Source organism: Hemicordylus capensis, chromosome 1 (assembly GCF_027244095.1).
Source record: "Hemicordylus capensis ecotype Gifberg chromosome 1, rHemCap1.1.pri, whole genome shotgun sequence".
Lineage (NCBI taxonomy): Eukaryota > Metazoa > Chordata > Lepidosauria > Squamata > Cordylidae > Hemicordylus > Hemicordylus capensis.
In genome coordinates, this window is record NC_069657.1 from 248,195,349 (window position 1) to 248,220,753 (window position 25,405).

Genomic DNA, 25,405 nt, shown 5'->3' on the forward strand with positions numbered 1-25,405 from the left:
TGCTAGTGGCTGTGAGTGTAGTTCTCTCCTGTCCAGTCCTTCTGTTTTGATTTTCCCAGGCTTTCCCCCTTATTAGGAAAGGCTCACCTTCCCAGCAGTTGCTCTAAGTGAGGCCTTGTTCTCCCTCAAATCCTTCCCATCACTATCATTACACTTGTATATTATGCTCTTTAGAAAGTGAGACTCCATGCACCCACACCTTTACACATGAAGTCTAACCCTTATTCAATAGTATAGCCCAGGGATTCTCAACGTTGGGTCCCCAGATGTTATTGGACTTCAACTCCCATAATCCCCAACCAAAGGCCACTGGGGCTGGGGATTATGGGAGTTGAAGTCCAATAACAGCTGGGGACCCAACATTGAGAATCCCTGGTATATACCATACTCTTACTGGCAAGTAGACCCACAATCTTACTCCTGAGAGAACCCTGCATCCTTTGTTGTGAGTAGACCACATCCTTTCTCATGAGTAGCTCTTGCACTTTTACTCACAGTAGACCCCACATTTACCAGCACTGCTGTGGGTCTATTCATGTGTAAGGCTGACTGTCTACTCATGGGTAGGGGTATATTCTTACTCACCAATAACAGCTCACTTTTACTCACTTGTAGACCTCTGTTCAGAGCTTATAATGGTAGAATGTTGAAACTCTCCATATTAAATATACTGGCACTACCATGCCAGTATAATACTTCAACAATAAGGGCCTGCAGAAATTTGATATAAAAATAATTAGCATGACTCTCCAGTTCCTTGTTCCTGCTTCTACTGGATGCATCTTCAGTCAGGAGTAAACCCAAATCGTTCTCCACTCAGTTTTTTGTAACATACAGAGATTTTCATCTCTCACCCTTTCCCCTTTAGATTAATTGTTTCAGAGGTATAGATCTACAACAGGATTTGGGATTTCTTCTGTTCTCGTTAGTATGCCATGGGGTAGATATAAGCTTTGAGAGAAGAAATGCACACAACCATGCTTTGCATGTTGATTTTGTTGTGTTGGGCTAGTTGTACAAATGGTTCAACTTGTGTCCTACACATGTTGAACCATTTGTACAATTTGTACCAACTACAAAGGCACATCCTGAGAAATCTTCAGAATGCAGGAGGAGCCAAGATGTATTATGATATGAGAACTTCTCAGTTATTTGTATTACTGATTCAGTACTCTGCAAATCCACTGAAAAAGTCAGCTTCTGTTAACTTCAGCATGAATTTGGCTGAAGGAAAGTGGAATTGCATCTGTATTCACAGCTATAGACACAGTGTTAGTCAATATGAAATTAATATATTGTAGAGAAGGATCAAGCCTCAGAGTGCTGAAGTTTTTTTTTTCATTCATCCCCCTCACCCTTTCCTGGCTATTGTTTATTATAGTGTTTTGTTTCATTGTTTTTTTTTAATGTACATGCTTCATTTGTAAAAAAAAAAAAAACAGTGCAGGTGAAGAGTTAAATGCTTTTGGCTGTTGGGCAGTTGGATTTTTTTTTTTAAACTCTCCTTTTAGCTAGAGGACCTTATGCCCACAGGCCATAGTCACATTATCAGCTAGAAATTGGATAACGACAGCACAATGACAAATTCAGGTTGCTTGCAATAAGGTGCTAATCCCTTTGCTTTAATATCGAAGCAGCATGTAATGATGTTTGGACATCACTCCAGTTTACTGACGACCCCACTGGGGCCTACAATAGAACCGTACAAACCACCTAACAAGGTGTCAGGTGACTGCCGTCGTCAAAGCAACGGACATTGCAATCTAATCTTCCTTCCATCCCTTCCAGCCCCCAATAAGGCCCAAGTTATAGAAGTGGCCCATCGATGCTTGGTAACTGGAATCAATTAACGTTAATTCGTGCAATGCTATGATGTATTGTGATCACTTTCATTTCGGAGAAGGGGGAAGGAATCGCTATAATTCACCTAAAATGAGGTTGTCTATGGTGCTAAGGTATTAATTGGGTGTCCATATTAAATGGGAAAGGAGCACAGCAGTGAAGGAAAAGTGGATGAGTGACTCTCTTGGCTGCTATTGACCTATCAGAAGAAGACAGTGCCCTTTTCCTTTGCTTTTATCTATTACAGTTTTCCCTATTGCGTGTCAAGTTGATGTATTATAAAAAATTCATTTGGTGACCTTTCACCCCCTTTGCAGATTAAACAATTTCACCAGGATGGCATCATTAAGAGGGCCTTGCATTTAATGATGATTTCTCTAAAAGGCCACGGAGATTCGATTTTAAGCTAACAGATTTATTGCACTATTATAACATATCGTAAAAAACTCCACCACCTACAGTCTAGTTTTAGGATAGAAGCTGTTTAAGAGTTTATGTGGAGTTTAAAGTGGTATTACCTTGGGATATGCAGCAGCAGCTGATCAGCTTGTATCTGTCCTGTGGCAAAATGCTGTTTACATTTAGTATGATAAGTTGCTCAGGTGCTAAACTTGAAAAGTTCATTAATTCTGCTCATAAGTCATAACCACTTACAGTTAGGTGTTTTGGCAAATAAGAGGTCAAATAATCATGACCATAATTGACAAAGTAAGCCATTTTTTCATAAATCTGAAATATGTATATTATGTTTTAATCCATGCATATGGGCAATCACAGGGTGTCTTGAAATGTCAGAAAACTTGGTAGACAGGGAAAGAAAGAATTTTACTGTGTGAACTAGTAATTTGTTGCACACTGCAAAAGTGTAGGGATTTGCCTGGGGCAATTTCTAAGATGATGATGCAAAAATTGCTCTCGCCATTATCAACCAAATCCGTTGTCCTTTGAGGTGAGGGAGGAGCGAACGGGTACATAGAACAGGGGCCCAGTCCCAAGGAGTATGGCAGTGCTATAAATGGTTTTGACATGTACCAGGAAGATTTGTTGAAATACTGTCAGGCATGCTACTTACGTTATATGAGGATTATCTCAGGAACGCTACTTAGGTTATAGGAGGATTATCTATGCAGGTAGGTGGAACTAGACAGACTGGCACAGAAATGAGCACTTGAGAGCATGTAGAGCTTTTCTTGCTCAGCCCATATACCTCCTTTCCTGTTTTTCTTGAGGCTTATCTCTTAACTTCTTCCCCTTTATTTCTGAGGAGATGTGGTATCTTGAGACATAAACTTTCCACACTGGAAAAGTTTAGCCAGTCACAAACATATATTACCACTGCTACAAAATCCTTTCACACGTTAAAAAACCATTAATGCTGGTGAATGGTTGAATACACTTGGGCTAAATGTAATCCAGAATAGATTTAATTTAAAAAAATATTTCTAAGACCAATGAGGAGCCTTTCTCAGATTCTGTCATGCTCCTGATGATATTAGAAGTACAACAGTATGAATTCCTGCTCCAACCCGCCAATATTATTATTACTATACTGCTTTTCAATAAAAATGTTCTTTAAGAGGTCATTCACATGGCCATTTGTTCCAGGACTGGGGAGGGCGGAGAGGAAGGCAAGATTGGTCCTACCTTCCCCTACATGACCACAGTTCACCACACTGCGACCCCATACGATCACTGCTGTGGAGAGTAGCGTGGCGAGAGAGAGGCTGGGGGAAGGATGTTTGGCCTCTCCAGAGAGCCCACAATACACCACGCTGCTCGTATGGTGCACTGCAGTAATTCTAGAGGTTGGGACACTCCTCCCCCTGGCCTCTATGAAAACTGAGGCTGCCACATGACTGTATGGTGGGGTAAAAGTGTGTGCGCACACCCTCCCACCTCACTTTTAACCTAGGTTAGCTCAAGGAAAACCCTAGGCTACCCAGCGGGGCTTGCACAGCCCTACCTGGGTAGAAATGGTTGTGTGGGATTGGGACCGATCTGCCCACGTAGGGCTGCCCACGTAGGGCTGGTCATGTGAATGCCCCCCAAAGTATTTTAGATAGTAAAAGGAGTAAGATAAGGGCTTACAGTCTAAAAAGAAACACAAAGTAGACACCAGCAACAGTTCCTGGAAGGATGCTGTGCTGACGTTGGTTAGGGAGTTGCTCTTTCCCCTACTAAATTGAAATGTTGCATTGTAAAAGCTGCCTCCTCTTTAGCCAAGGCTAGGTTAGATTTAGATTATAGCCAGTAATTATCTAGCTCTGGGGGTTGTGAAGATTAGAAAAGGTCTTACAATGGTTTTTTTTCTAGAAAATAAGAACCACACCCTTCTGAACAGAATCATTCATCCTGCAGCATAGCTCAGCTATTCACCTTCAGCCAGGAAGGGCAAGCGTAAAACATCTGTGAACATTCTCTGATGAAATTAATTGGAACGTCTCCAAGCAATTAGAATATGGATTTTGGTATATAATTTATGTAACCAGGTTTTAACAAGCTGGCCAAAAGGAACCACTCCAGGTCATAGTAGAAGTCAAATCAAACTACATTTATGCTTAATCAACATGAAGTCTAGTGCAACTCTAAAACTAGAATCTCAGTATGTCAAATTGTAAGGAAATGTCAGCAGACATAGCTTTAAAAGTTTGGAATCGGGGAGTATCATAGTGATCTGAAATGAAGTTCAAGTTTGTATTTTTAAATTTGATGGAATAAAATGTGGTTTTACTTTTATTTTAGAATAAGCATTTAGTTATGATAAAGCTGTCTTTTTTGATGGAAAAGCTTTCCAAGTGATATACTGACCAGGTTTAGTAAAATAATGGCTGATGTTGCGCAAGGTGGAACCACCAGTGCCACTGAGCATGTATAAAGCAATGTCCCTGATGTTTCAGATCATGGCTCATCCACTACTATTTAAAATTATGCAATTTCACTTCTGTGGCACTACATCCATTATTTCTAGTAACACCATGGAAGTGCAATAACACAATTTAAATAATAGTTGGTGAGTCCTGTTCTGCAACACCACAGACGTCTGCAGCAGAGAGGGTGGTTCAAAACCATCTGTGATACCTTGCAGTGGCCCACCTCCAGCCTCAGAGGCAAGATGCTGATAATTACCAGTTGCAGGGGAGCAATGGCAGGAGAAGGGGCAAGCCCTCACCCCCTGCCTGTGGACTTCTTGGAGGCATCTGGTGGGTCACTGTGTGAAACAGGATGCTGGACTAGATAGGCTTTGAGCCTAATACAGCAGGGCTGTTCTTATGTCGTTATGACATATCAGCCAATAAAAACAAGTTATGAATCTGAAATATGATTTTAAAGGACTGTCCCATCCTCCTTGGGAGTTCTTTTGGCAGATGTTTGCAATGAACCATAAGAAAACATCTATTTCATGCAGCGGAAACGTGAACTGCCATACCCACATTGTCCTACATATCCACAGGTTCTCACTTTTGCTAATGAGCATGAACTATGCACAGTGTGTGTGTACTATATTCCAGTTTTCAGAATCCCATCTCAGTCCTTTCAGGTTCCACAAATCCATACTTGTGGAATGCCCAGTATACAGGGTCTCCATCTACACATTATGTTAATTGTAAAATGCATTCAGTTTTATTTCCTTCCTGCAGAATAAATGTAGTGTTTTCTTCTACAGTTTATTGTTGTTTATTATTATTATTAATAATAATCAATATTAATACAACAGCACAATACAATGCAGCCTAAAAACTCATTTTAAAATAAACTCATTTTAAAATTAGTTAAAAATCAGAACAAATCTGAAAATCAGAATTTAAAGGCCTGGGTGAACAAAAAGGTCTTTACCTGGCATCTAAAGGAACAAAGTGTTCTTTTAGTGTCTAAAAGAACAAAGCATCTAAAATAACAAATGGTTTAAGATATGGAGTAGACACCCTTTGCATCATGGACTGGCATGGACTTTTGATAAGGCTTACAGGAGAAGCACAGTATTTTTCTTTAGAAATTGAGTTTTTCTTCTGACCTTCATTTCAACAGCTGAAGTCTGCTCAGCTACTTTCTGTATGCCAGACAGTTATATGCAATTTTCTTCCCTCAAACATATCTTATTTGGGCACAAGGAAGGAAGCACATTTTCTCTCCTGTGGCTCTCATAATGTTCAACAGGCCTATGTTTGCATTCCCTGTAGTGTAACATCTTTATAGTTTCCCCACAGGGCTACACTTCCTGGGTGGTGTGAACTTCCCTGTTCCTCCTTGAGGGAACTGACAAGCGAACCTGCTTACCTATTGATATTTCCCAGCAGGTAATAGCAGCCCCATATAGGCTTCTACCAGCACTTCAAGGAGAAATGTGCTGGTGCAATGCTGGCCAGAATGGGAACATTCTCTGTCTTTGGTTGGAACCCAAAGGGAAACATTTTCTTTCCCTTCCAGTACAGATAATTGTAAAAGAAAGCTAATTACTTAAGACATTGCTATTGTCCTTCAGAAAACTGAGTTGTATGCCACCTGACTGTAGAGTGTTTTCTTCTCTTAAATGAGTTGTATTTTAGAATCATGTGTAGAAAAACCAATGCAGTGCATTCAAAATACAAGTCACCTTCTAAAACAACGCCGGCACAAACTACCCTCTTATTAATATAAATTATTGATCTTTACTTCACAAATTAAAACTCACAGAATTTCAGTAGCTGTAAGCAGAATAATGAAGAATATACTAGAAATTGTAGGCTTTTTAGACATGACTCCCCAAATTATCTACAGTTCTGCTTCATCCACACCCCTCACATCAGGGTTGGGAGGGTGGGTGGTAACCAAAGAAGAGGTGAGACAGAATGGCGATTGTGTTTGTCTTGTGCAGCATGACCAATGAGAGGCAAGCTATAAGAGGCCAGAATTCTGCCTCTTCATCATCAGTGGAAGGTAGCTCAGCATCTGCCCACTGTCCCTTGATGGCAGTGCAGGCTTAGCTGGTCACTTTAAAGCCAAGGAGGATTTCCCCCCCTTCGTCCCGCATTGGCCATTGGCTTGAATGGTTTCTTGGCTGTTCTACACTATAGTCCTGAGGAGAAGCACCCCAAAGATGTAGGGGTTTTCTTGGGAATTAGAGACAATTAACTGGTAGTGCATTTAAGAAGGATATGGAAGTTTCTGCCTGTGCCCCACAGATTTCAGGAACCTGAGAGTGGCTGCCTCTCGTCCCCTCAATCCCTCTTCTTCAGGCCGAAAGAGTAGGAGATAATTGTACCCATCATTTACAGCTACTGCTTCCAGGCTTGGAGTGAGGGTGGGGCTTGTCTGGAATTGTGGAGTGAAGCTAGTAGAATCTTGGCTTCTACAGTTTCAGCCCAGGAAGCCATACCCACACTGGGTTTGGAATTTGCCTGTTGCAGATCCTTGTAAATAATTGATAAAACTGTGACCCTTGTTCAACCTAATTCTGTGCCTCTCCTTATTTCCTAGTAGAGACTCAATGAACTCCTTTAGGAAAGGTAGAAAATAAGTAACTTATCTAGTTAATTATGGATTCTGCCTGGCTGATGATGGAAGTTTCTAAGCAAATAAATATGGTAATACAAAATGAAAATGCATTCTAAAATACAGTGGGGAAGTCATTTGACACACAGTTCTTTCTCCTAAAAATAAATGCTTCTGAATGCAGTGAATATGTTCAAACAACTTTCACCACCATACTTAAAATGTTATATGTCTCTTCACCAAAAATAACTAAACTACTATTTTAAAAGTAAAAATGAAAAATAATAAAAAGCCTTGTGACGCCTTAAAGATGAACTCGATTTACTGTGGCATAAACATCTATGGATTAGAGCTCACTTCATCAGATGCATGAAGTGTATTGGGTGTGCACAAAACAAGTTTACCTGTTTCCATTTGAGTCCAGACTTGAGTCCAGACCGGACTCAAACCAGACCGGGCATGTTCAGTGTGGTGCACCCCAAAACCTAATTCAAGTTTGTCTGGGGTTTGAAATATGGGCCTGTTTGGTCCAGCACCCCATTGAATCCCCCCCCCATTTGGTTTGGTCTGGGGGGCTGTCCATAATTTTTTTTGGAATTTTTTGTACTTACCTCCCTCTGGGAGGCTTCTCCTCCCCACCCCCACTGGCCTCCATTATATGTGAAATTGCATTATATGTGAATAATCACATTCTATGTGAAATTGTTCCAGGCCTCACCCTGTCGCGGCGGCCATTTTGGAGGCCACCGCGCATGCCCTATGGGCCTCTGTGTGGCCAGGTCATGACCCAGGCCACACAGAGGCCAGGCCACAAAGAGGTCCATTGAGCATGTATGGCAGCCTCCAAAATGGCCACCGTGATGGGGTGAGGTCCAGAATGGGCCAAAAGACCAACCAAATATGGCAATTTCACACATCTGCCTCGGAGAAGAACCCCAGAGGGGGTAAGTACAATTTTTTTTTAAAGAATGTGAGCTCCCCCCCCCCCGAACGGCGGGATGTGTGTGTGTTGTTTCAACACCAGACCATCAAACTAAACAGGTTCAATATCAAACCTATTCAACATCGAACAACCCTATACAGGGATGATGGCTTCTTCTCAACCAAAGATAACACTTCTTGCATCCAGTGAAGTGGGTTCTAGTCCATGAAAGTTTTCATTGCAATGAATGTAAGTGTTTTTAAGGTGACACAAGATACTTTGTTGTTTTTGCTGCATCCAACTAATACAGCCACTCTTTCAAAATTCAGAACGTAAGTATATTTGCTTTTATCTTCATGGAATTAACAATAAGATGGCAGTGAAAAGTTTTGGTCAAAATGGGTGATCCCATCTGTTGTCTACTGCCTCTTTTAAAGGCAAATAGAATAGGTCTCAAGATGAGTCAGGTAATGTGATTGAATTGGAAGAAGAGTTTCCCCTTTATAGCAGAGGTGTGTGTGCGTGGTTGAGCCTTTTTGATCTCCTCAGAGGCCTCAACTCTCCTAGGCCCAGATAGACTTGTAATTGAAGAAAGAGGGAATGTTCTTGGATATGTTGTATTTGTTATTTCTCCAGTCTAAGTTTTTCCTTCCTGGGCCTTTCCTAGTGAGTTGTAAACCATATGTAGTTGTGTTATTATTAAAGAGCTGGTGTATGCTGTTGTTCTCATGTATCCAGTACAGTAAGCCTTACATGTGGAGTAGTCATAGTAAACATAAATGACACTTTTCCTGCTAAAGTTATGTGGGGTAGATTTTGGTTTCCATACATAATGGCAGATATTATGCTTGGGTAGACAAATCAGCCACTTCCTCGGTTGCTTTCAAGTCCCCAGTCCTGTGGACCACATGCCTAACTCTGCAGTTCCAATAATTTGGACAACACAGGGGCTACCGGAGGTGAGTTGGCCACCGGTTTCCCATGACATCCAAAGGCAGCCTCTGACAGTAGCTCCCTGTACTATATGCAGACTTTCATTCAGGTAGTACCATATGAATAATATGTAGTTTTTGCATGCCCAAAGAGCCAAGGTTATAATAAGCTATTGACAGCCCTTGCCTTTTGGTTCCTCCCCCAAGAGGGGTCAGGAGGCTTTAAAAATTGTGTTTTATCATTCTCATTGGGACTTGAGAGAGCCAGTGAATATTAGGATGCTACTTATGAGCAACGAGGTAGAGCATTCTCTGCATAGTGTGTTGGCTGCTAATTGTGCATAGGGAATTCGTATTATTATTATTATTATTATTATTATTATTATTATTATTATTACATTTATATCCCGCTCTGCTTCCAAGGAGCCCAGAGCAGTGTACTACATACTTAAGTTTCTCTTTCACAACAACCCTGTGAAGTAGGTTAGGCTGAGAGAGAAGTGACTGGCCCAGAGTCACCCAGCAAGTATCATGGCTGAATGGGGATTTGAACTCGGGTCTCCCCAGTCCTAGTCCAGCACTCTGCTTTGCTACACTTCTTACTATAACACTGGTGAGAACAATTCTCCTGCTTATGCGGAGTACATCGTGATTGTCCTTACTGGGAGCCATTTCTTGTCCCTTTTGTCAGCAAAAGCCTCGTGGAGAGAGACATTCACATGATATTTCAGCAACCTATGCTCAATCCTGTTGTATTATTTCAGATGGCTTATGATGAGTTGCTTTTAGTTTTGAAATTAGCCATTTTGAGGAGGAAGTCCATTTTTAAAAACTTTTCCTCTCTAGTGTAATTTGCGAAAGCTTTGCAAACAAAGAGTGCAGTAGGGGTTTTGGAATGTAAAGAAACCAACTCAAGAAATTGAGTTAAACCAAAGCGAATTGGCTCTCAATAAATCCATTGTTTGTAAACACCTTAAAGCAAATGCCAAGAGAGCTGAATAAATAGCTTTTATACTTTTCATTTTGAAGCAATATCAAACCCCAAGTCACCACTCTGCATCAGAGTCTAATGTCTAATCTCCACAGTGGATTAGAAGCATATATAAGAAGGAGGTTGCATAAATGACAAAAAACTTTGAGAAGGAAGTGAGGCGGCTCCATGGTCTCAAAATGAAGTGTCTTTTGGTTTTTTTAAAGTCCAGTGCAGAAGGTTTCTCCCAGTATACTTGAAATCAGATTTTACCCTTTGAATACTGGCTTGCTAATAAAGTGCCTGTCTGTACATTCAAGTTAAAAAATCAAGGATTGCAATGCAGTTAAAAAGTAAAGAATCCATCAAAGCTCACACTGAGTCATTCTCACAACCTCACACAGCTTCTTGGGAAGTCTGTGGGAAAGGCGAAAGCTCGCCTGCCTTCCATGGCAGACGAGCATCATCGTCTTTGCCTTCACCACACCACACGCCCACATGAGCGGTGGCACAGGGAAGCCAAAAGCTGGGAGTGGGAAGGCATCCCCCTTCCACATCCAAGCGTGCCCCACATGGCCACTCTTCCCCCACCTATCCCCACCGGCATGCTGCTGGAAATGATGGAAATGCTGCTGAGCCTTTTTATCTGGGGGCGATTGTTCACACTACTGAGATAAAACCACAGGTTCATTTTACCTCAGTTAAATGCCGGGTTAACAAGCTGGGCTGCCATCTTCTGGAGCAGTCAGGAACCTTGTGCTTCCTGGAGTAACTGAGACAACTTGTGTCATGAGAACAGCCTCATCATAGGAACATAGGAAGCTGCCATATACCGAGTCAGACCATTGGTCTATCTAGCTCAGTATTGTCTTCACAGACTGGCAGCGACTTCTCCAAGGTTGTCGGCAGGAATCTCTCTCAGCCCTATCTTGGAGATGCTGCCAGGGAAGGGACTTGAAACCTTCTGCTCTTCCCAGAGTGGCTCCATCCCCTAAGGGGAATATCTTAGAGTGCTCACACATCAAGTCTCCCATTCATATGCAACCAGGGCAGACCCTGCTTAGCTAAGGGGTCATGCTTGCTACCACAAGACCAGCAGCCTAAAAATTATGCCTTATTCTGTATAATAGAGGAAACCGTTTCTACAGAAACTGTTAAAAAAACAAAAGCACATATTTTTAAAGAGGATTTTTAAAGTTTTATCTGCTGCTGATAAGGGATGTGCACGAAGCTTTTTTTTAAAATTAGATCTGTACCCAAATTGAATCACCCCCAATTTGTTTTGGGTCCAAAATTGGCCAGCTAGCACAGGGGTGATTTGTTTTGTTCACAAATCTCCCAAAACTGGTAGATGCGGGTACAAATCATTTTGTACCCAAATCGATATGCACAGATAGCAGGCGAAGGCAGTAATTCTCTCAGCAGCAGGAAGTGGGTGAAAAAAAATTCTCTTCTCTTTTCCGCAATCAGGAAAGCAGGAACCAAAAGCAGAGAATCTACTCAAGGCAATAGGCAGGCAAGGCAAAGCAAAGCTCCTCTGACATGCTCTCTCTCTCTCTCTCTCTCTCTCTCTCTCTCTCTCTCTCTCTCTCTCTCCCCCCTCCCATGAGGTAGAAAGGCCAAATGGTGGCTTGCTGCCTTCTTAGGTACATTTGAAAATCCCTCCTTCAAACTCCCCCCACTGACCCTTCCCCTAGCCAATGCAGAACCTAGCCAATCTGGAACCATGGGGGGAATTGCCAGCCAATTGTTGCACACTGTAAGTCACTAATCTGAAGCTTGGGAGGGTGGGATTTTCAAAAGAATTTCCTGACACATAATAGAGACTGCAAGAGAGATTGCCACAAAATGGAGGTCTGAATCTACAAATTTTTCAGGTCCAAAATCTGGGTGATTTTTTTTGGACCCCAATCTGGCCATCTATCACAGGGGTGATTTGTTTTGTCCACAAATCACCCCAGACAGGTAGATTTGAGTACAAATCATGTTGTACCTGAATCGATTTGCACATCCCTACTGCTGATATCTGGTAGGTTCTTTAGTTTTCATAGTCCTCAGTTTTTAGCTTTTTATTAATAACTTTTAATTTGAAACTTTAAAAACATTGTAATTGAGAGCCAGTGTGGTGTAGTGGTTAGAGTGCTGGACTAGGACCGGGGAGACCCAAGTTCAGATCCCCATTCAGCCATGACACTAGCTGGGTGACTCTGGGCCAGTCACTTCTCTCTCAGCCTAACCTACTTCACAGGGTTGTTGTGAAAGAGAAACTTAAGTATGTAGTACACTGCTCTGGGGTCCTTGGAAGATGACTGGGATATAAATGAAATAATAATAATAATAATAATAATAATAGGCTAATAATAATAATTGGTTGGACCATAAAATTGAAAAGGTTGAAGAAAATGATGATGTAAAAATATTATGGGACTTCCGACTACAAATAGACAAACATCTGACACACACTACAATACAAGTCAAAATAATCAACATAGCAATACCAGGGGATAGCAGAATAGGAAAAAAAGAAATAGAAAAAATCACCAAATACAAAGATCTACAAATTGAAATTGAAAGGCTGTGGCTGAAAAAGACCAAAATAATCCCAGTGGTAATTGGCGCCCTGGGTGCAGTTCCAAAAGACCTTGAAGAGCACCTCAACACCATAGGGGCCACAGAAATCACCATCAGCCAATTACAAAAAGCAGCATTACTGGGAACAGCCTACATTCTGCGACGATATCTATAACAACAGCAACAACATTGACAATAAAATTCTGGCATCCCAGGTCCTTGGGAAGGACTCGATGTCTGGATAAAACAAACCAGTCAATAACACCTGTCTGACTGTGTAAAGAAGATAATAATGATGATGATGATGATGATGATGATGTGGTTTTAGCCTGGCCTTTAAAATTGTTTATTAATCTTTTATTTTACATTGTATCTATTTTATTAATGTTGTTAGCCACTCCAAGCAGTAGTATACTGGAGGAGTGGGGTATAAATATTTTAAATAAATAAATACAAAAGAATTGGGTAAATTAGTGGATTTTCTAATTTTTTATGATTGGAAGAACTGATAGATTCCAGAAAACCAGCTGTATGGGTATTCTCACCAAGTTGCCTGGTGCTTGTCATATTTATTTTGTATTACTTATTAATTATTTTGTGTGTTTTCTCCTTTTCTCAACATTTCCCATGCGCGCAAGAAATGGAAGTAGCCTGACTCCAGAAGGCAGTCTATATGTCAGGCCTTACAACATCTCTGTTTGGATTCAGCCCTCCAATGGAGTGATGGAGAAACCACTTCCCAGGCAGCCACATGTTGGTTTTCTGGATAAGCAGGTATGGATTTGTAAGGTTAGGAATCTTTCCTGTACTTAGGACTGTTAGATTCAAATGTCCAATATAAAATGAAATCATAAGTATCCAGCCATTTTTATAGAGGAGCAAGAAAATGTAAGCCTTAAAATGCTAATAGCTACAGGAGAAATGTTGAAAATTCCAAAGGAATTTCAGAGAATGGTAATCCTTTGCACATAAATCCCCTTGGTTTCAATATGTTTAATACATAATAATGTTGCATAGTATTGCAACCTTCATTTTTAGCATCTTAAGGATTTGGCAAATTGTATCTGAGAATAAAGGAGCATTGTTGGCACTTTGTAATTTTTTTATTTTTTATTTTGGTAAATACTACAGAACTGCTTGATTTGAATTCATATGAATTCACTTCTCCCCAGGCTTCATGCTTACACTTCTCCCTCTTTCAACGTTTCTGCCATAGACCTCTTTACTTATTCCATCAACAGCCAAAACTCTGGCTGAGCATTTTCTTTTCCCAGCGCACTGCATCTTTGATCTGCCCTTCGCCCACTTTTTTTTAAGCCCCGCATTCTACAACTCCAGTCTTCTTATGGGCCCTATTTCTTAACCAGAAATAATGAATGGGACAACCACATTCATTAGTCTCCTTGCCTCTTACGCTGCCTTTCCTGAGTTCCTTTGTCTCCTGGGCTTTGTGTGTTGAACCCCAAGAACATAAAGATCTCCACAGATTTTAGGCTTGTAACTAGCCTCTTTGGGTGTGTGTGGGGGTGTTTGTTTTTTTTTGTTTTTTTTGTTTTGCAGAAGTCAGGAGAGGCAGGTTATAAAATGTTCAATGAAAACAGTTAGTGAGGCTGGGGAGGAAAGAGAAATTTTTGGTGTGGCAGGTACACACCATGCCACCAGCTGGCTATGGGCCTGGTTCCCACTGCCCACCCCACCCCCCACAAGTCTGATTCCTGAAGAAGTTTCTATTAAAACTTATCTCTCTGTGACAGAGAGGAGAGTTATTGAAGTTGGAATGTTAATATCAGTTCCTACTCATGTAGTGGGTCATACATTGGATCTGGTATTTGTCAACCAGGAATTGCATGATCTGCAGGTGGGGGAGTTTGAGATAACTTCTTGGTCATGTACAATCACCATCTGGTGGGGTTTAGTTTGACTGCCTCAACCAACCTCTGCAGGGGGGAGGACCAATTAGAATGGTCCACCACTGAAGGCTTATGGATCCATTTGGCTTCCAGACAGCCCTCGGGGAGTTTCCAGTGTCCAGAACTGATGAATCTGTTGAAACCCTGATGAATCTCTGGAACGTGGAGACAGCCCAGGCTATTGACACATTTGCTCCTAAACGCCCTCTCCAGCTTGGTGGAGCCTGTTCATCTCCTTGGATTTCCTCAGAGCTCAGGGCAATGAAACAAGTTTGATGATGCTGGAGGAAGAGTAATATCAAATCCAACCGAACAAGATCTAGAGCCCATTATAGGGACTACTCCATGGCGATGGTGGTGGTGGCAGCGAAGAAACATTTTTTTCTCCGCCTCCATTGCAGCTGCTCAGTGTAAGCCAGCGAAGCTGTTCTGTGTGGCAAAGTCATTGCTTCACACAGGCCCCCATGTGATGGTGGAAGAACCATCATCAGCCCACTGTGATCAGTTTGCTTGTGACTTCACAGATAATGTTGCTCACATTCGTGCCAATTTGGACTCCAGGGTTTTGTCAGTTCCAGGAAACGTGTCTCGGCAACCATCTGGTCCTATTATATTGTATTCCTTTCAGTTAGTGCAGTCTGAGGAGGTGGACAAGATCTTGGACAGTGTGCAGGCAGCATCATACCTCCCTGCCGCCCCTTCTCCCTCTGCAATGCAAAAGGCTCCGGCAAGCCTTTTGCGCATGCACACATCGTGCACGAGCTTCACGTCACGTTGGGAAGATGTGAAGCTCGCGCACGATGTGCGCGTGCGCAAAAGGCTTGCCGGAGCCTTTTGCATTGCAGAGGGAGAAGGGGCGGCAGGGAGGTATCCTGCCGCCCCAATTATTACAAGAAATATGAGCGCTGGAGGGGGAAAAGCTGTGGGAGGGTTAAGTAAACCCTCCCCCGCCCTTAAAGGAACCCACCCCACAGTGCCGGACCGCAGCTCTGTGGTTCCGTGCACACCCCTAATAAGTTTTGGGCGGTATAAAAATGTTTTAATAAATAAATAATAATAAACATATTACATCTATTTTGAAAGAGCTGCACTGGGTACCAGTTTGTTTCCAGATCCAATTCGGAGTGCTGATTATTAGGAATGTACAAATTGATTTGGGTACAAATCAATTTGTACCTGAATCTACCTGATTCAGGGTGATTTGGAGACAGAACAAATCACCCCTGTGGTTCATTGGCTAGATTCGGGTCCAAATCAAATTGCGCCAGTTTTGATTTGAATCGCTTCAAGATTCAGATTCCTCCTATTATTTCCACCAAATTCCCAGCTTTCATTTTTAAATTTTTTTTTAAAAAAATGCTAAGCTCTACCCCTTGTAGAAGTGGAGTTATGGAGCAAAACGTGTGGTCCCTATTTTAAGTGTTTGGATTCTTTGGTGTATAATAACTTTTCCTCAATGAATTCCTATGAGGATTCATTACACACCTTCATTTCTTCTGTTCATTTTGACCGTCTTTAGACAATGCCAACTGTCAACTGCAATGTGCCAGCTACACCCCCCCCACACACACACACACAAGGCAATGGGGTACTACTCAGTTTATGTTCTAGGAATTCTTTCAAGTGTTTAGATTTTTTGGTGTCTAATAACCTTTCCTCATAATGAATCCCTATGAGGATACATTACACACCAAAGAATCTAAGCACCTCAAAATTTCCTAAAATATAAACGGAGTATCCAGTGGCTTGAGGTTTGGGGGTAGTTGGCACATGAGATGCCACTAATTCCCCACCCCCACCCACAAAGCAGTGGGGTCAAAATGAACAGAAGGAATGATGGTGTGTAATGAAGACACCAAATAACCTAAACACTTTAGAATCTAAACACATGCCTAAAAAATAAACGGAATATCCCACTGCCTTGCAGGTGGGGGGTGGTGTAGTTGGCACATGGCAGTTGGCAGTTGGCACTTTCCAATGACAGTCAAAATGAACAGAAGAAATGAAGGTGTGCACTGAATCCTCATAGGGATTCATTATGAGGAAAAGATATTATGCACCAAAGAATCCAAACACTTGAAAAATAGTGGCTGCACATTTTGCACCATGACTCCACTTCTTCAAGGGCTAGAGCTTAGCTTTTAAAAAAATGAAAGCTGGGGATCCATTTTAGGGTTAGGATAGGGCAACTTCAAATCCCCATTATTCCCTATGGCAGAAATATACAACAAAAGTGAAAACAAAAACAAAAAAAATCATTAAAAACCAACCAAGTGCCCTACTGCCTTGAAATATGGATGGTAGGTGGCACCCATAGAGAGCTAACCACCACCCACATTTGGACCTTTATAAGTGGTCCGAATTGATCCAAATCCAAATCGAATTCAATCAAATCCAAATCGAATTGGGTGATTCGGCGGGACAGATTCGGACACAAAACAAATCAGAGGTGATTCAATTTGGGCACAAATTGAATTTTTAAAAATGGATTCATGCACATCCCTACTGATTATTACTTTTAAAGCCCTTACCGGTTTGGGCCCTGAATATCTGAAGGACTGCCTGCTCCCAAGGGTTTCTGCCTGCCCAACACATTCATCAGAAAGGGCTATGCTCTGTGTGCCAGCATTGAAGGTGGCTTGACTGTCATGCATGTGGGACAGGGCCACCTCTGTTGTTTCCCAGGGCTCTGGAATTCTTTCCCAGTGAGTGTCGATTCTCTGGTATCTGTAAAACTGAAAATGCTTTTATTTGTTCATGCTAGTACCCCTTAGGGGTTACCAGTCTCTTCTCTCTAGCTGTTCTGTTTTGTTTTTATGACTTTTTGGGGGGTATTTTTTATTTTTTGATAGTTTTAATTGTTTTTAATATTTTAATGTGATTTTATGGAATTTTATTGTATTAGCTTTTGTAAACCACCTTGGGATAATTTTATGAAAGATTGTTTAGAAATGTAACAGTATATAAATAAATAAAATCCTCTTCCCCAATGAACCACCACCGTGTTTTTTTTTAAAAAATATTTATGAAATAATTTCCATAGCATTTTAATGGCCTCTTTTACCTGTCTGTCTGCTATCATTCCAAAGCTTACATTTTCCTTCCATGCTATATTGAATTGAACATACTTGCAAATCCTTGAAAAACAAAAGTAACAAAAACATATTTCCTCTTATTCTTTAGGGTCGGAGAATTCTGACATTAGGCTTCCATTCCAAACCATGGATTGTAACAGCCTATCTCAAAGGCAATCGTGATGCTGTGTTGAAAGGTTTGAGCACATTTTCTTAAGACATATGGGTCTCAGTATAGACTGTGGTAGAGCACATTTTTCTTTAGACATGGAGAAAAATGTTTAGATATTTCAGGAGCTTTATCTGCACCCAAGCATATTTGATTCCATGCACCTCTTTATTATGCACCTTAGTTGCTTTCTTCTGCACCAAGGCGCAAGCTAATCCCCTGTACCCCAGGAAAAATGGGTACAAACACTTCCACAGTGTTCTCACATTATGCATCTTGGTAGTTGACATGCATGTATTGTAGGAGATGAGGCAGATGAGAGCAAGTAGCTGAGATGCAGTACGAGAACATTCTGCCAAATTTAAAGAGCCTTGAACCTAAGTCTGGCACAAATAGAAGAACACCAGAGGACTTCAGCTATTGCTCAGTTTGAGACAGAGCTCCCAGTTAAAAATCAGTTGCCCAATAGCATTTTGTTGTTTATTCTGGCTACTTAGTGGTGTACAGGGAACAATTCCTAAACCAGAAAGGATGAAGTACTATAAAGCTTCTGTAGTGGATCCTAGTCACTAAGGTCAGTGTCCTCTAATAGCTGATGTGGTGGGGCCAATCTGCATCTTGTAGAATTTTGCCATTGTACCATACAGATGGGAAATCACACTATCAAATGTTTCTCTGTGTCAGAAACCCTCTGACCATGAAACCAAAGAGAAGGTTTCTTGGGAATGAGCCCACTTAAACATGGACTTACTTCTGAGTAACCATGCTGTTGGAAGTGAAGGACTATACGCTGTCTCTTGTCTCAATGACATAGGAGGACAGATTAGTGAGTCAGAGGGCTGGAGGGTCAAGACATTGGTCATTCCTTCTCTACTGCTCTATCCCTTTGATATGTAGATTGCTAATCTTAGGGAGTTCCTTCCTTCCAGCCACTTCCTTCCTCTCTCTCTCCTCTTCCTGTTCCTTTTACTTTGCAACATGCAAGCTCCTCTCCCCTGCACCATGTGTGCAGAGATGCAGAATCCATCTGCATCCAGCCAGATAGATAGATTAGAGATCCTAACTCCTCACTTTCCTATCTAGAATGGAGTTCTCTAATAAATACTACTTATATTGATTTGAAACTATGAACTGGCTCCAAGTTACTTTACTCTTAGCATACATGCATGCCTAACTAAATTCCGCTGTGTTGTGCCTCTGTGCACTCTGCTATAATGAAAAGGGGTTTCTCTTACCAGAGATAATTCCCAACACATGCAGATGATTGTGTTACAAGTCTTAGATTAAGGAAAATTGGGTTAAACTACTAGCTGAGCTCTGGTCTCTCTAGCTGATTTTGGGTAAGTCTGTTCCCTATATGTGAATTGAGACCATCAAGGGAGCATCTCACAGATTTGTGGCGAGGACAAATGAGATACAAAATTATAAATTACCTGGCCAAAGTGTTGTATTGCACCACCAAATAGAAATGCACAGAGATGATCAATCTGATGATACAATTGGTGTACATAGGATTTTTTATTTTAAAACAATGAAGCAGGTTTAGAAAAGATTCCCCTTGGAATACGTGTGAATCTCCACCCAAAGAAATAAACAGGTTTTCAAAAGCAAATACTTAGAGCAGCAATCTCAGTGACTTCCACGTAAGAGGACTGAAACATTATTTCCAGAGGGTTTGCTTCTCCTTTCCAGAGACTGCTTAAATAGGACTATCCTAGAACTTGTGGAACCTTGCGAGAATGAAGCACTTTGTGAGCACTGAAGATATTTGAAGAATATCTGCTTCTCTTGTAATGGTGGCCATTTAAGCTCAAAGGCAGATATTTACACTACCTGTGCTTACTGGACTATTGAAAATAGTGGAGTAAATCAGCAACATCAGTAGTAATGTGAAGGGCTTCCTACTGTGTACTAATTTGAAGTCACAACTGGGCTTTGCACGTATGAACCTTGATCATGCTTTATATATCTTTCCAGGGGTTGTAACAGCCCAGGCAGGTAGGCATGATTGGCTGAAAATGAAGAAAAGAAATTCACTGTGCAAATGTCTTTCAATTATGGACCTAATGACCCTGGTGCCCCCTTGTGGTTTTTAAAGCAATAAATGTAATGGAGTCATTGGTGCAACTGACATTAACCTGGGCAGTTGCTCAGCTGGTTTAAATTGGCACAGCTCCAAGGAAGCCATTGAGGTAATTCTGATTTACATGCTGGCCGATGACATCAGCTGTAATGCTTGTTTCACAGGGTGGACATTTGTCTCCTGTTAAATAATGGTAACCACCTGGCCATTTTGCTCAGGACAGCTGCCTGATGTCACACATTTCAGTCGCTAATAATTTGTCATGGCTTTGAAACCACTAAAAAATTTGGAAGTTTGTATGTATTCTCTGGAGCCTCCATGTTCTGCTGTTCTCCAACCTATATTGTACAGCCCCCGCCCCCAACTTTTTTTAAAAGTTAAAAACTGTTTTTGTGAGTTGGGAAATAACTCTGTTTCCCCCTCTGACCCAAAATTAATTAAGCTATGAGGGAAACAATACAAAGAAAGAATGGGAGAGGCAAACTAATAGAAGAGGAAGAAGGCGCAAATAAAGGACAGTCACCAAACAGAAAAAAAGGCACTTTTGTGTTCTTTAAAAGAAACATGCATCAAATTAATAGTCAATAAACTCCAGGAATGAGTGAAGTGTTCTCTGCAGATGTTCGCTGTGTAATCGTTTGCTGTGTTTATTCCTTTGACAAACGTCCTTATTGTCATAGTTGTTAGCAGCATTTAAAGGAAATGGGTTTGCCTAGCGCACTCAGCCTGCTTCATCTGACAGCAGCCAAACTGCCTTTTGGAAAGTAGTTTAGTTCCAAATTAGCTCGCTCCAGCGTTAAATACCAGCTTGCTTCAGAGATCTTTGTGACGAGCCTCATATATATCCATAATATTCTGGGATTTGAAGCATATGTGCCAGAAAGCTGAGATAGTCTCCTTTCTGGAGTACAGTATGTTACTTCAGGCTTCATCATAGTCTTGGAATAGCAATTATAAAACCTTCCAATGCTTCTGACAGGATCCTCTGGAAATCTAGCAGTACAGTAAACTGAGAATGCTGTGGTAGTTAAGGCACGTGGATACTCCAGTTACAGAATTCCATAAAAGCAACTTGCTATATGGGTGTGCCTTGATAGAGCATTGGACCAGGACCAGGGAGACTGAAATTCAAATCCTGTTCAGGCATGAAACTCACTGGGTGACTCTGGGCAAGTCACTTCCCTCTCAGCCTAACCTACCTCACAGGGTTGTTATGAGGATGAACATAGACCATGTACACTGCTGTGGGCTCCTTAGAAGAAGAGCAGGATATAAAACATCCATATCAATAGCTGTGTGTTTGGGGGTGTTTTTAGGAAAGCCATGCAAAAACTATACCACTCTCAAGGGGGAAAAGGTGTTTTCAGGAACATGTCTGCCCTCAGACAAAATAACACCAAAAGCCCCTAGTGATATTCTTTCAGCAATGACATACACGTAGTCTTAGTAGTTAATTTTAATATTGATTAAATAATATATAAAAATACTCAATATATAGTAATATATATAGAGCCCCTGGTGGCGCAGTGGTAAAACTGCTGCCCTGTAACCAGAAGGTTGCAAGTTCGATCCTGACCAAGGGCTCAAGGTTGACTCAGCCTTCCATCCTTCCGAGGTCGGTAAAATGAGTACCCAGAATGTTGGGGGGCAATATGCTAAATCATTGTAAACCGCTTAGAGAGCTTCCAGCTATAGAGCGGTATATAAATGTAAGTGCTATTGCTATTGCTAATAGAGGAGAGCTGGTCTTGTGGTAGCAAGCATGACTTGTCCCCATAGCTAAGCAGGGTCTGCCTTGGTTGCATATGAATGGGAGACTTGATGTGTGAGCACTACAAGATATTCCCCTCAGGGGATGAAGCCGCTCTGGGAAGAGCAGAAGGTTTCAAGTTCCCTCCCTGGCTTCTCCAAGATAGGGCTGAGAGAGATTCCTGCCTGCAACCTTGGAGAAGCCACTGCTAGTCTGTGAAGACAATACTGAGCTAGATAGACCAATGGTCTGACTCAGTATATGGCAGTTTCCTATGTTCCTATGTTTTGCAGTTGTTTCAGTTGTGTGCAGAATACAATGCATTGCTCTCTTGGGAGCACAAGCATTTGGTAGGACATGGATATGAGTTGCTGTCACTGTTAGTCAATGTGCTAGAACACAGAGGTAGCATGATCTCTGCCTAGATACTCCGATGAATCCAAGAGGCTCTCTATGCAAAACAAGGCAAAGGTAGAAGGAGAGGACTTGATAGTGGAGTAGCAAGCGTGTTGGGGTTGGAGAAAGTGGTAACAGATAGATCAGAATGTTGATGTTTCAGGAAGGAATCCTGGGGTGGAGGGTGAGATGAATGTAAACGAGGTAGAGAGGACCAGCAGGGCAGAGGCACAGTGGGCAGATCAAGCAAAAGGTGATGGCAGGTGAACATGTCCACAGCAGAAAGAGCAAAAAAGTGAAAAGCAAGGGGAGAAATAAGGCAGAACATGTGGAGCCTTAATTGTAAGGGCTTGAAAGGTTAAAACTGATGCACATCCATTGCGTATAACTAATCAGGGGTTCAAAACCTTGAGTCCTCAAATGCTGTTGGACAACTCCCACCATGTCCAGCCACAATGGCCTTTCTGGGAGTTGTAGTCCAACAACATCTGGGGGCTCAAGCTTGGGACCCCTGCTCTACATAGTAAGGTCATTCTCACAACCAAAATGGGGAGGGTAGGTGGTGCGGCAGGTGCACAATCAACTCTCAACCATTAGGCTATGCCATTTGCATGGCACACAACCCGAGCCACAGCGAGTGGCAAAGCCAGGAGCTGTAGGAGGAAGTCCTCTGACCCAATCTCAGTGCTCCACACAGGCAGTCCTACCCAGGTGGGGCTGTGCAAGTCCAGGTAGGCCTGCTTGTGTGAACAGTCCCATTGAGTGGCACACCTTTGCACACATAACTCCTTTGCCCTAATTATTCAGAGAAACATTTACTAAATGGTCCCCTAAGTTAAAGCAAGTATCTCTGATGTCAGGCATCTTGCTTGCTCCTGACCCTCGTTTATCTGGTAGATCTGGAGTGTGATCTGTTGCATTCATAAGGAATAGGTTCTGCGCCTGTGCAGGGACCTCTTGGATCTATTAGCTAGCTCCTCGTGCTGGCCCGAATTGCCAAGCATGTGACCGTGCTTCCGTTTATCCTAGGCAGTTAGGGCACACTTCAGTCAGTTTCTGTTAGACCGCCATTGCGTCTACACCTTGGATAGTTTTGCTCCTCGCACTTACTTCTTTAAAACTTTGGGGAAACGACTTGGACTGGACGATGATAAAAGATTGGACTTGACTTTGGACTTGATTTAACTGACACGGCTCTGTATAACCTTACTGGACTACACAGAAAAACGATTGGGCAACCGCCCTTTAGGGCGGTGGCTGATGCGGCTAAGTTGAAGACAACTTTTAAACACTGCATTGAGTGCCGGGCGAAACTACCCTCTATGGACACTCATGATGCTTGCTTGCTTGCTGTGCTTAGGGGAACGGCATAACACAACAACTTGCAAGATTTGCTCTTAATTTTCAAAGCAGACTCTTAAGAACCGGACGTTGCGCTTACGGGCAGCCCTGTATGATGATGTGCTCTGGCCTCTGACACCGAGACCCTCAACATCGGGACCCTCGATATCGAGACCCTCAACATTGGGACCCTAGGTATCGGAGAGATCGACGTTGAGCTCGATGAGGTCTGGACTTGTTGCACCTCTGGTGGACTCTGCTATACAGCAGTCAAAAGCAGCCATTGTGCAGAAATTTAAGCGGCCAGAAGAGGTGGAGAGAAAGCACCACCGCCATAAGAAACACAAGCATGTCTCTTCTTCCAAAGGTGAATGCGACACTTCTCCACTGAAAAGGTGAAAAAAGAAGATTGGAGTCAGGAGTGGGACTCCGTCTCCGACTACTCTACAATCATATGCGGATGAGTGGGACTCCACAGCGAAGGTTACGCCTTCTCCATGGGTTTTGGAATTGGAGTCGGAAGGTGACCAGCCGTTAACAGCTTCGATATCAACAGGACGTGACATCACACCTTCAGCATCGCCGTCGATATAGAGGGCTACCGGGGTCGAACGTACCACTGCCCCTACGACACCGATGTCAGTGTCAGGATCGAGAACAACCAACCTCAATGTCGAGGGCCTTCAACCCAGTGATCTGTCGAAGACAGCAGGTGGAAATTGGCGCTGTGCTGCAATGCAGCTCACACTTGCCCATACTCCAGTCATGTCTCCGGCACTTACCCTGCGGGGGGAGTTCCACACAGAAGACTACTTAGACTTTGGGGAAACAGCAACACAGGACCAGGTGTCACTTGATCCAAAAATGAAAACTGATTTATTGGCACTATTGGATTCGATGGACACCGCGCCATCGGGGTTGACTTTCCATGGCTTCTCTAGAATTGAGACAGCAGTTGCAGCCGGTGCCGAGTACTCCCTCAATGTTACTGATACCGATGCATATGGTACCGAGGGCTTCGGTACCAAGACCAATATGAGTTCTGTCTGCAGCTACGAGCCCAATTGGTCTTTTGGGGCCCCAAACGACTGACCGAGCTACGCTAACAAGACCTTTGCCATTATTTGTTCAACCATCAACATTGCAATGGAGGTCACCAATGCTTGGGAGCACCACTGTTTTGGACCAGATGCCTCATGCCTGCAGATTTACACATGCCCCATCAGTCGTGTACCCAGTGGACTATGCGGAGTATACGATTAGGAAGTCTCAGCAAGGGAGCAGACTGCAAGAGGCTGCCAGAACAGTAAAGACTGTTTCTATGGTGAGCCAGACTTCCACAACTTTATACCTTGGGAGGGGCCACATGACACGATTCCACATTCTGTGCCACCACCATCAAGAGAGTAGGTGCACTGTATTCCAGACCTGCCGATAGTACCGGATTCCGGGGATGCAGATTCCTCAGACACATCTGAAACGGATGATGAAGACTCAATGGCTCCAACAGAACCTATGGAACCGGATCTTCCTATGGATGTACCTCCATTTACATCAGTGTCCCCGACAGAGGAACTGAAGGCCTACCATATACACATACGGGAGATGGTGGATGCTTTGGGTCTGGAGTCGAAGCAGCCAGAGCTGGATTTGAATGACCCTGTTTATAATATGGTGGCACACCCAGTGTCACTTCCCATGCTACCCGCAATTACAAAGGCTGGTCAGACTGCATGGGAGGTCTTGCAGACGTCAACTGCTACTTCCCCGAAGTTGGAGGGCCTCTACCAGATTCAGGAGAAGGAGAATACATACCTAATGAAACACCCGGTGCCGAATTCATTGGTTGTTGAATGTGCGAAGGGGGGTCAGCGCCATTCAACGCCAGGTAACAAGGAGGGCAGGAAGCTCAATGTCTTAGGGCGTAAGGTTTATGCGACATTGAGTTTGACTATTAAGATTGCCAACTATTCTGC

The 25,405-nt window shown here is 42.5% G+C and overlaps 1 protein-coding gene across 1 annotated transcript in view; it reads left to right on the forward strand.

Moving 5' to 3' along the window:
- Positions 1–25,405, forward strand: part of PKHD1 (PKHD1 ciliary IPT domain containing fibrocystin/polyductin) — a 436,391-nt gene that overhangs the window by 385,437 nt on the left and 25,549 nt on the right. The window contains exons 55-56 of the mRNA XM_053273219.1: positions 13,345–13,480; positions 17,800–17,887. Coding sequence (XP_053129194.1) covers positions 13,345–13,480; positions 17,800–17,887 — 224 coding nt within the window. The remainder of the gene's footprint in view (positions 1–13,344; positions 13,481–17,799; positions 17,888–25,405) is intronic.